General features: G+C 35.2%; 1 protein-coding gene across 1 annotated transcript; it reads left to right on the forward strand.

Moving 5' to 3' along the window:
* Positions 1-1,275: 1,275 nt before the first annotated feature.
* LOC142343985 (uncharacterized) lies at positions 1,276-5,284 on the forward strand. Its single transcript, XM_075395410.1, has 3 exons — positions 1,276-1,837; positions 3,778-3,881; positions 4,843-5,284. Exons 1-3 carry the CDS (start codon positions 1,611-1,613, stop codon positions 5,103-5,105), a joined length of 594 nt encoding a protein of 197 aa, XP_075251525.1. The 5' UTR covers positions 1,276-1,610; the 3' UTR covers positions 5,106-5,284.
* Positions 5,285-12,906: the final 7,622 nt, after the last annotated feature.

The following is a 12,906-nucleotide window of genomic DNA, read 5'->3' on the forward strand; positions in this document are numbered from 1 at the left end:
AATATCCAAGTTTTAATTTTTAAAAAAATTGTGGCATTGAAGTCATATAACCAATAGCTAGCAGCTAAAAGCTCTAACCAGATTAATTTTGTTTTAGTAGAAAGAAAGGGGGTCCTATTATTACTGAGACTGACTTACATTTTATGAAAATATGTTTACGATTGGTTAATGTTAATATTTTTTGTGCAAAAAATCATTTTTAAAGTCTTAAGAGCCAATAGCTGTCCACTCAAAGCACTAGATATGCATGTTCAATAAAAAACATACTGCTCTTTTATTCAACAAGTCTTTGCCATTTGATTCCAAAATTTAGCAAAATCTCAAAAAGAAAATCAATAAATCATATAAAACTACGAAAACAAAGAGTCGAAGCCAAAAAAATTGAACGAATCCGTGAATACAAAATTTTCTTTCATCAGGCTTCATTTGACTCTGAATCAGGTTTGTCATTAACGGAACCTCGATATGAAAAGTAACTAGTCTCTAGGTTGCATGAAAACCAAAAAAAGGAAAAGTTTTCTAAAAAAGAGCTCTCACATAGAATTCGAATTCTTTTGAAAGTAAACTTCCCTGTAAGATCAGAACTAGTCTTTTTGTCGTCTATTAGGAACTCGAAATTGATTCATTTCGTGGCGTGAATTGTAATTTTGAATTAATATTTGAAAAAGATCATAATTTGAAGAAAAATTACACTAAATGTGAACAAAGTCATGCCAAATATCCCGTGTTCACACAAAACTTCAATCCTCAATAACTCCTCGAAAAAATGAATGTAAAAAAATCCATAATATTTCAAATTCTACGTTGGACGAGCTTTTTAATGATACCACACACATTTCTCTACAATGAATATATCGATCGGCCAAAATTGTCTGAACAAAAAAAAACCCAGTTGAGTATATAGTTCCTCCCCCACATGTGGAGTGGGAACAAATATTGAAATGTGGTCATATCGGGCATTTTGGGATTGGCCATTTTATCCTGACACTAAGAAGTTGCATAGCAGCTTTCATGTCTAATCTTTTGCACCATTCAAGCGCGTTGTTTTTCCCGCAACTACCCCCCTCCCCCGCTCACCTCCACCCTCTCCCCCCTCCCACACTATCGCTCCAGCGCGCGGAGATTCCAGTCATTTTTTATTCCCTTAAGACTATAAATGACATTGCGAGTCACGTTTCTTGGTCTTTTTGCTTTTGTTTATAGGGAGCAATATATGCTCAATTGTTTGCGTATGCCATATAAATAGATTGTTTATCTGATAAAGCTTCAGTTGACGCAGATGTTTTTCTCTGCACGTTGAAATATACAAAACATATATAAAAACAGGACATGCGTTATATGAGCAAACATACTGAATATTAAACCAACCGTTTTTATGCATCTTTCGATTGCATATTTGGTTAAAAAACCACAGAAAAATTCATTTTGCTGATAGCACTTAGCATCTGATTTTCGGAGATTTGTTTTATATTTAAAATCTTGCGTCATTATTTGAAAACCATCTTTGCAAATAATTAGTTTTCTTAGCAAATACATCGTTTACAGATATACCTATTTTCAAACTAAAATTCTACCACGTATTTTTCAATGCATCAAATTGCTGAGATACAATGGGTTTTGCAATGAAATCGGTATTTTGTGTCGTGGTTGTCATGGCAACAGTAAATGTACGCGTGAGTTGGTGTGGTGGGTCGCATATTTGCACGCATGATATAGACTGTGAGTGGTTTGAGGCCCATGCAGAGTGGTACGAGGATGCATTTGGAAATAAAGTGTACGAGAAACCAGAGGGTACAGAGTGTTGCTCAGACAACAAGTGCCACGAGAACTGTCATTGGTGAGAGCCTTCATTCAAGATGCAAACTCTATTTCAAAAATTCTACAAACCTGGCCACTTTTGTTGAAATTGTGATTCTACTTAGTTAATCTTGCACGAAAAATTAGATCTTGCATGAATCGTGACGAAAGATAATCTTACGATAAATCTAGCGTAAATCTTGTAATGGTGATTTTAGCAAACAAAATTAAAAACCTAGATCCTGCAAGCAGATAAGATACTGACCCCCGTCCCCGTACATTCCGGCACCATCAAACTGCATTTAATCACAAATAAATATTTTTCCTTTTTTTTTCTCTCTCTCTCTCTCTCTCTATATATATATATATATATATATATATATATATATATATATATATATATATACAGAGAGAGAGAGAGAGAGAGAGAAAAAAAAGGAAAAATATTTATTTGTGATTAAATGCAGTTTGATGGTGCCGGAATGTACGGGGACGGGGGTCAGTATCTTTCCTTTTTTTCCTTTTTTTCTCTCTCTCTCTCTCTATATATATATATATATATATATATATATATATATATTATATATATATATATATATATATATATATATTTCTTTCTTTTTTTCCTCTCTCCCTCGCTCCTTCTCTCCCTCTCTCTTTCTCTCTCTCTCTCTCTCCATATCTCTCTCTCTCCCTCTCCCTCTCTCTTTCTCTTTCTCTCTCTCTCTCTCTCTCTCTCTTTCTCTCTCCTTCTCTCTCTCCATTCTCTCTCTCTCTCTCTCTCTCTCTCTCTCTCTTGCTCTCGCTCTCTCTCTCTCTCTCTCTCTCTCTCTGTGTGTGTGTGTGTGTGTGTGTGTGTGTGTGTGTGTGTGTGTGTGTGTGTGTGTGTGCGTCTCGTTTGTTCTCTCTCTCTCTCTCGGACAGCCTCTTTCCTATTTCATATCTCTCACACACGCACTTAAACACACTTTCTCTGTCTCTTACACGCTCACACCCACTTTCTCACTCACTCAATGACTCACTCACTTATTCACGAATTGATCAGCGGGCATAATCCGCTTGTTTTTCAGGTGTTGACGACTGGAGTTGTCGTTTTTCCCCCAGTTTTTAGATTATTAGGCCGCAAATTTATACCTAAACGGAAATAATTTATCTCGGATTTCGGGCCCTCTCTGAGCATGCGTATTGGCCATCTATCCCAAAACCGAAAAACAATTTTAAATCCCATATATTAACAGGGAGCCGCAATTTTTATTTAAATTTTTGTTCAGACTTGACTGATGTTTTATATATACATTTGCAGCGCTATGAAGGGACAAATAGCTGTTTAAAATTTCAGAACCTTATCATCCATTTTTTGACGTGCCATTCCGTTCCCATAACTGTGAGCTATGAACAAGACACTAAAATTTAATTCACAGAGAATTCGGACTTTTTCTCTTAGTTTCATCCATATTTGTTTTATGCAAATAACCCTAACTGATACGTATACAACTCCACGATTTTTCAGTTGAAGGAGTTGGTTGGTCAGTAGTTTTTCTGACATAGCAATAAAAATTTTATTGAGCACTTTATCACTGCCAATTTCAGCAGTGCTTTATCACTGTTGTTGTCTATCGTGCGGAATTGTGTTTTTTAAATGCAGAGGCCTCAATAAAGACTTCACGAAGTTAGTCAGGTTATCCCCTACGCAAATGTGATCCTCGTCAAGTCCAGATGGTTGCGAGATTTTTGCAAGACGATCGTCATTTTGTAAACTTGCAAGGCGATGTAATGTCTTGCAAGATTCTATCAAAAAAGTGCAAATACTTGCAGGATAACCCTTCTTTTTCGAGCAGGGCGTTGTTTCATCGCCTCTTTTGAGAAACGTTTGACCTCGACAACTGTCTGCGAGTTTAAAATAGTCATTTGGCCAGTTCTTGGGTTTCTCCTAAGCTCAGATATACTGGTAGCCTGTTAGTCAAATCAACTGTTTTCCAGGGAGACTGTTTGGTTTGTTCTTCTCGTCATTGTACTGCCCACACTCTGCTGTATCGGATGTGCAGTAGCGATTGGAGTTGCAATCTACTGTGGACTCAAAAGAGGTATGTCCAGTTGGTCATTTTTCAGGCCATGTGTTTTACCTGTGCTATAATTGAGATCACATGAATGTCATTTAGCAATTAACCCAGTGATCAAATTTTTTCCTTTATGTCTGCTCAACAGCTCCCGTCCGGCTTTCCCGAGTCTCAGCTAAATTATCTATCTATCCCAAATTAACTTTTGTTATCTATTACCCAAGCTCAGAAAGTATGAGCGAACTTGTTTTGCTTCCTTTATCAGTATCCCATTCTATTTCGTGATTCTAACCCATTTCAGCATTGAGAATTTTCTTAAAAGAATACGGAAACTTCTTAAATTTCAACTATTTCCAATAGGGTACTGGAAGTCTTTTCTTCTGAGATCTTGCAAATACCACCTCACCAGTGTCCACTATTCGAATGAATATAAACTTACTTTTAATATGTTCTTACGATTATTTTACTCCAATGGGAGCCTCACTGATGTCATAATTTAAATTTGAGATCTCTCATTCTCAGATCTCTCAAGTTGATTTGGAATTTCTTTGGAAACCTGCAGACTTTGAAGGCAGTTGCTATAGGCTGTTTAATGAAATGAAGGCTGGTAGATGATGTTTAAAACCAGAAGCATCTAAGTGCCCATTTTGGTCCAGTAATCTGTACGCCCGTTAGTTATGGTATCCTGATTGGTTGTAACAAATCACGGTGCCAGTGCAAAATACCCAAAATATACCCAACATTATATCATATTGCTAAATTTAGCAGAGATACTGTGGCCATGGCCGCATCTCAGATACCCATAGGACTTATGAAATTATCAAAAGCAATTATCAAAACTACATGGTAAATTTGATTTTTAAAATGAATGTAATACCGATAGACTGATAATTTAAAAATCGCATTGTTGAACGAATAGATCTAGGGGAACAGATGTGGTATTATGGAATTGGGTAAAATTAAAAGTTATTCATTTTGCTTCATTTAGGAAAGCGTAACGAAAACCAAAGTGGAGGCTTCATAGCAGGTGGAGCACCCCATGTAACCTACGCTCCGGGTCCACTTCCGCCCACGTACTCCACAGCTCAGCCCGGATTTATAAATCCAACAGCAGCACCTACTACCAGCCCCCCTCTTTACCCGACGGGAAGCTCGTACCCCACCGCAGACCCAGTTGGTTTTGCACCTATGGAGCAGAAATCGGACGCAGGAGAGGCAAATTTTGGTTACGTGCCTCACAACGACAACTGAACGAAGAAATCAAATTCACAATTTGCAATTTTTTATCGCACGAATATATAATTGTTTATTTGTTTCAAAAATAGCTTGTATATGATCATAGTTGTGCTCATTAGACGAAACTTCTTAGATTTCCTATTTTAAAGATCTGAAAAATATTTTAATTTCTAAATAAAAGGTTCTGGTAATCACTGTTTTTTTATTAAAAGAAAACGATTCAAGACCTTTTCAATCCTCCGCAGCAAAGGTAGATTACAAGCCATAACCCCTACTTTTAATAAAATTGAGCTACTTTGTGCAATTTAGAAGAAGTAAGATACGTTTTGTGGAATTGTTCCATTTTATTTGATAAGGGCGTTGACTCGTAAAATTTGCCTTAAAAATCAGCTGAAGGCATTTGGGACCTCTGATTCTAACCTCGAGAGTCATTTCTTTTTTTGCAGAAGAGCTCTTAATTTTGATTTTTTAGAATTTAAAATTTGTTACTGAAAACAATATTTTCTGAAAGCTTTAGGCTGCTCATGAGATCCATTTGAGGCATATCAAAGCCAATTGTAATTAAATTGTTCAAATTTGAAAGTCTTTGAGTTGCTTTTATCAGCTGCATTTCATTTTTCATGATGCTCAGATTTGTGTGATTACAAATTAGCTTTCGTCATTACCTTATGGTCAATAAGTTTTTCACGGTACTACTATTTACAGTTTTTTGTAAACTACGCGGCCTTCAAAAATATGGTTTGCGTATTGAAAAAGATTTTATAGATATTTTATGAACTATCAAATAAGCTAAATTGTTAATGTTATAAGTAGTCTTTGAGGTATGCGTTAGATCTCTTGTTTCTTGGTTCAAAATGCTGGCGGCCCTGACCTGACAAAAAGAAATCAGGTGGTTTCAAATATTTGTGGGGGAGGACTATGTACTCAAATGGGAGAGGAACTATATACTCAAATGTGGGAGGAACTTGTGGGGAGGAATTATGTACTCAAATGGGTTTTTTGTTCAGACAATTTTGGCCGATCGATATAATCATTGTAGAGAGTTGAGACTGACATCAACAGAAAGTTCGTCCAGAATTGAATATGGAATTAAAATGATTTTTTGATTTTCGTTTTTTTACAGGGAGCTATCGAGGTTGAAACTTTTGAGAAAAGTAGAGTGAATTCCGTTGTTCCTATTCACATTTTCCGCAAATTTCAACCAAATTTTCGTCAATTTTGCCAAAGCTTGGAAATATTTTTAAAAACAATGCTATTGGTTCTACGGTTACGGATTGAAAAGGCTCGCCAATTTGATTCGTCCGAGTTTTTTTGGTTAATATTTCTGTTAAATAAAAAAGGCTCAAAATAAGTTTTTGGTTCCTACTTCGTTTGAATTTTCAGAAAGTAGAGACCGAACATATGCCAAAATTTTTGAAAACTTTGAAAAGATAGCTTTACGTTCGCTTCCTATAGGAGTTTTCTGGAATGAAATTTTCGCCAGTTTTTCGAATAATAGACCTAATAATTATACTAAATGCATGATTTAATAGTGGTTTCGTGAAATGTTTCATTTGCTAATTCGTTCATTTTGCAAATATATGGAATAATTAATTGTTTTTGTTAGGACGCTGATAAAAAATCAGGGATAGGTTTGAACTTATATTAAGGCGCGGTCTTTTTCAATTTTTTATTGCGGCTTTATTATGTTGATTAATGACAAGAATTACTTTAAATCAAGGCCCAATCAATTATAGATCGACTTTACAACGAAATAAAGCCATATGAAAAAAAGTGCGTCCTGAAAGAAAAGCTCATAATTTTTATGGCCTAGACATTGTATTTACGTAAATTTTGAATAAATTTTCTTGTTTTGGATTAATTTGTCATACTTTTTGCAGCCTAATGACTACGTTTTTTTAAATTAAAAAATCAATTAGGTTCTTAAAATGCTGCAGATTAGTCTATACAATGCCTTCAGTTGTAATCTGATGCCTCTTATGATTTTGATTATATTTGTTTTCAGAAACTGTTAGTGATGTTTCGAAATTTTTCATTTATTAATATTGTTTTTGTCTTGTGGCTTAGCCTCGAACTATACCGGGCATAACTTTTTCCAAGTGAAGGAAAGAACACTCTTTATTGTGATTTTATGTTGAAGTAATTTTTTTAGCTTTCTTACTACGAAATTTCATAATTTGCGTAATTTCCTGTAGTTGTTTTTTCCCTTTACGGATAATCATGTTAAATATAGCTCCAATTGGCTTTGCAAAAATGCGCAAAATAAACATTTTTAATGACTTCTGTGAATAGCTGATAGTTGTAACGACTGCGAGGTCGTTCTCTCACAAAACTTTTTGGATTTTTGACTTCTCCTTTAATTGTGGTACTTATCGTTTTCGCACGGCATATTTTTGTCATATTCCGGATGATTTCAAATCAGAGCTAAAGGTTTTAATGATTTTCAATTAATTTTTTTTACGAAAACAAATTTGTACTTCTGAATTTTCTCATTTTTCCCTGTATTTAGGGTTGATTTTTGATCTTTTTTTAACTTATCAAATTAAAGAAAGTTCCAATTGGCATTGAAGACATGCGCAAAAGAACTTGTTTAAACACTTAAGTGATTAGCTTATGGTTTTAACGGCTGCGCATCAGTACTCTCCTAAAATTTTATTAGGATTTTTTGTTTTTGCCGCTAAATGTTGTTCTTTCTGTTGTCATTTGGCATATTTATGCCAATCAACGGCCTTGATTGCTTTCACGATTGTTTAACTGAATCTATTTCATGATTTCAGTTTATAGCTAGCGCCTTTAAAGACTTTCAAATAATTTTTTATGGAAAACTTTTTTTTCTTATTCCTATTTTTTTGTTCTTTTTGTCGTCAACAAGTACCTAAGGCTTACTATTGACAGAACTCATTTTTTTTGTTCTAATCAAAATTTTGCAGTTGTTTTTGTTTTGAGAGATGTCTATAAAGCTTAGAAATGTGTTTTAATACAAACTTTGTGAGTTTTCGACAATGGTCAATATTTGTGGTTCTTTTTACCTTTTACAAGAAGACGTTTACCTAGAAGGACCAGTTAAAATTAAAAAGAACCAAAGCAAATTATTTAACTGGTTTTGTCAGATTAAATTTTTAAATGCTTTTCAATGTATTATAGATATTATGGCTTCAAACTGTGGCTTCGATAAATTGTTGGTGAAATTTTGATTTCTGTCCGTTTTTATTGTTTTGTCATCCTATGATTTGGTCTCATTAATAACAAGCACAACAAGATTTCTGAGCATTTGCAAATTGATCTGTCTTTGATTCAAGTTGAAAGCAAGTAGTTTGATTGAACTTTTGAAAGTATTTTGTTTACTTTCAAAAGTTTTTGAGTTTTGTCACTTTTATATTATTTCTTTCAATTTTGTAACTTGGTCTCTGTACTGACAGGTCGCAGCCTCTTTCCTGTAACCCGAGATGACATGTTCATAACAGTTTTATTTTAATCTAATGGTTTCCTGACTTTGGTACTACGCATTCCTAATATATTCTTGGATTTTTGCTCATACGGAGATTTTTGTTTCTTTTCCAGATTATCACTCTAGCAGGGTTGCTCAATTGGCATAGCAAAAGTTCAAAATTAAGGAGATTTATTATTCTCCATAAATAGCCCGTGGTTTCAACGGTTGCTGCACCGCGTTCTTGTTAAAATCAAATGGCTTCCTAGGACGTATGAATTAGCCTTCCTAATAGGCCCAGTTGATACGAAGTGGTCTCAATCAATTTGAAGTTGTTTGTTTTTCAAAAAGACAAAACAATTGTGGAACTTTGTCTTCTTTGTCGGCCTGTCACCGAGTCTCACTGTTGAGATGTTTTATATCTTATCCAATGAACATCTGTTGACAAACAGGTTGATTTTTTTTTCAAGGTTTATTGGATTCCTTTTTCATTTTGTTAATTTCTGTTTTTTTTTAAAAAATAGTCATCGAGTTTTGGTCGTAAATAATGTTTGCTATTATTTGTTTTTTTGTTTTTATGTATGTCTTGTCCAGTACCCTCACTAATGGCAGGTGTCTAATCCACCATTATTTTTTTACTTAATTGTTTGTTGAAAGATATGTAATTTTTTTGAAACTTTCTTTTCTTCCTCATTTGGTAGACTATTAAATCAAAACGTGGTTGGGCGGGGTCGGATCATCATGTGCGAACGCACATTACCGAGCCTCCTTGTTTGTTTTTAAGTACGCTTCAAATATTCTAAGAGCTAAACACATCTTTTTGACATCACAATTAACATTGGAATTGCTTTTTCTGCGTTCGATGTAACTTTTACTAATTTCAAAGGCTTCATGTCCGCAGAAATAAGACCCAGACGAAGCAGACACAGAAAAAACAGTCCTGGACAAAACAATCCCAGACAAAATAGCTCTGAACGTTTAAAAGTGAGTACCTAAGCGCATGAAATGAGGAACTTATTAATGATTCTCTCACAAAGTGTGGTGACATATTATCAGCACAGACTGTTACTATAATTAAAAAAATTTGAAATGTTCAGTTTTCAAGTCTATGGCGTTTTTAGGCATAGTCTTGCTACCAAAGGCGACTTAAACGTTGAATAGGTTTAAATTACAAGAGTAATTACAAAGAATCCATAGTGATGCAAAATTGAATCATTATAATTCATGGTCACATGATGAAAAAAAAACTAACGGTTTTTTGCCACTTTGGTAGCAATTGATTTGCTCGAGCAATCAATTAGTTGCTTATGTGACTGAACATTCTCAACATTACCCATTTTTGGTTTTATTGAATTGCCTACCTAATTTTCTTTTCGGCGTGCAGTTCTGTCATAAAAAATTCATTGGGAGCAGAAAGAGTTTGATAGAGCGCTGGAGCAATAGTTTTGCAGAACTTGATGACACAAAACAAAAATTGCTGCAGAAATTCAACGATGAATACAAAAATTCTGTTGACAAAAATACAGCTGGTCAGCAAATTGAGAAGTTGAGAGGTCAAGAGAACCAAATTACGCAAAAATTGATGCAAGGTTAGAAAAGCGGGAGCAAAAACATCAGCAACAGAGTTCAATCGATGTTGGATTCTTGAGAAGCCGTTGTTATAGTGTTGGAACTGCTTATTAAATGGCTGTATTTCATTCCGTTCTTATCCTTTTTTGTTCTTTCTGTAAATCTTTAAATTGCAGTTTCCTCTATTCCAATTTTCCTTTATTACGGCAAGGTCGTGGAGAGAAAAAGAAAAAAATTCTTCAATTTTGAAACTTTTTTGATTTCAGGCACCACCATATCCACAATTGTTCATCTCACTGTCGCAGTTACTTCACAAATTATTGTGGACGATGGACAAGTTTCAAATTTTACGTTCTTTAGCAATGAGCGAGGCCGAGCAGACAATCAAAAGAAAAAAGTCTGATAGGCTGTGAAGTACAGAACAGCAACCATCAACAAAAAACCCACTTCAGACATTACTGGCTGCTTAACAGATATCAAAAAGGAGACAGTTGACTCAATTTGAACCAAAGCACGATAAAGGAGTTGCTCAAAATGAGAGATCCCTGGTCATTGAGTAGATTCAAGATACAGGAGCAATGACTATAGTATATATTGATGCAAAAATGATGCATTACAAATCATGGTTCAAGAAAAAAAAGTAACAGTTTTTCTTGCCTTATTGTCAACAACTGGTTTCAGCGAGCTATCATTTGATTGTTCATGCGAAAAAAAACATCGTCCATTTCTTCTCAACATCGTCCAATTTTGGTTTTTTCAAGTCTACCTTATTCGCATTTCAGTTGCCGGCATGCAATCATGTGTGAAGCCCTTAAATGAAGCCATTAAGAGAAAAAATGTTTGGTACAGGTCAGCAACAAAGTTTTGTTGAACCTGGAAACAAAAACCATCTATCACTGCAGAAGTTCAAAGACGGGTGGAAAAATTCTGGCAACAAAAAGAGCTAGTCAGCAAGTTAAGCAATTAACAGGTGAACTGAACTCGGCGAAAATTGAGGCGCGGTATTTGGAACGTGGTAAAAAACATCAGCAATGCAATTTGATTGAGATACTGTTTTTGAGAAACTTTGGTTATTATGTTACCGCTGTTGATTAACTGGTTGTGTTTCATTCTTCTCTCATCCTATCTCTCTGACTTTTGAATTGTTTAGAATACAAAGTTTCTGTTTTATTGCATGCCAGCACGCGGCAGGGCAGCATGGGGATTTTTTAAAAAGGAAACTGTGTTTTGTTGAGACGATGGCAGTTTTAGGCAAAATCAGTTTATCAATGGCGTATCTTGTTGTTGCAGCAACATCAAAAAATAATGTGAACGATAGACAAATTGTTGTTTTGTACATTGATTAGCAAGCAGACAGGTCCAACGGACATTCAGAAGAGAGTTTTTTGACAGGGTTTGAAGTAGAGAGCATCAATTGTAGACAAGAGAGCACTTCAAACTATATTGGTTGCTCAACAGATATCAATAGCAAGATATTTGTCTCAATTTGAACCAAAGCACTTTAAAGAAGTTATTCAAAAAGGAGAGCACTTGTCCTTGAATAGATTTAAGATGCGGGAGTAATTACAGTTAGTCTTTAGCGATTCAAAATTGATGCATTAATTCATCATGGCCTTAAGATTAAAAGGAACTGTTTTTTGCCACTTTGCCAGCAATCAATTTACTAGAGCATCTTCTCAACATCGTTCTTCTATGGTTTTTTTTCAAGTCTACCTTTCGTTTGATCTCAAGGTCACCCTAAATGAAAAGTAATCTGGTAAATTAAACTTTACGGTTACAGTTACCTACTTTACAATTGTTGTAAAAAATCAAGTTCCTTCGTAGGAAGAAGCTCTTGATAAATTTTTGGTTGCGTGATAGCGCAAAAAAACACTGTGAAGTTCTTCCAAGTTCACACCTACACTGACCGTACAAGTCAGTTTTGAAACCCGAGACCATGTCAACTTTGTTTAGTAGTAGATACATTGAATATGATAGTCCGAAAAATGGAAACAGAAATTTTTTTGAACTCAGTCAGGTCCTCCAATTAATGATCCAACCCTAACAGAATGTCATTCTCCTATTGCGAAAAAGATCAGTGCACAATTATCATGAACATACGACGGTTTAATCAAATGCAATCTATCGCTTCAAGAATGATCCCGAAAGCGCACTTGTAAAGGTTTCAAGTTCGTCTAACAATAGAAACCGCTTCGTGCTCGATACCCATAAAGAATTCGCACTTGTCGAAACCTGTTGTAATCCACTTATTTCACTTTAAATTAGCCCTCCAGATTCCCCTCATGTGAGCAGAATAGACATTCAGCGCAATTAAAAGCAAAGTGGGTTATTACAAGATAACTGCATTTGGTTTAAGTAAAAAAAAATTCAAAAAGCTTTTGCTCGCTTCTCTCTGTGCTCTATTTGTGCATTTTTGGATGTTCAGGAAACTCTTGGGTCATCTGTTTTCTCCGTAGGTGTCTGGTGTGATTATTTGCCATGGGGATCTCTTGGTTGTTTTTTTTTGTGTTGGGATTGATGTAGCGTTAAAGCGTTTAGATTATTTCGTTGGAAAGCAGGAAGGCGAAACGAGCATTGGGAACACGCGTGAGTTTTTTTTAAACAAGAGTCAGCCGGTTCCTTGGACAAAACTATGTGTTCGTATAAAGACTGCACGCAAAGTTGACCCCTTGAAGATATTTCAGCTAATATACTCTAGGAATTTGCCCCAGGATTCGTAATTGAGACTACTTCAGCGACTTATAAATTTTCCTAACCAAGCCTTCCAGAATCGAGCCTCCCAAAATAAACGCTAAGGTGTAGCAATATGCGGACATAATG

This window comes from Convolutriloba macropyga, chromosome 8, assembly GCF_964194025.1.
Source record: "Convolutriloba macropyga chromosome 8, txConMacr16.3, whole genome shotgun sequence".
In the NCBI taxonomy this organism is placed as follows: Eukaryota; Metazoa; Xenacoelomorpha; order Acoela; family Convolutidae; genus Convolutriloba; species Convolutriloba macropyga.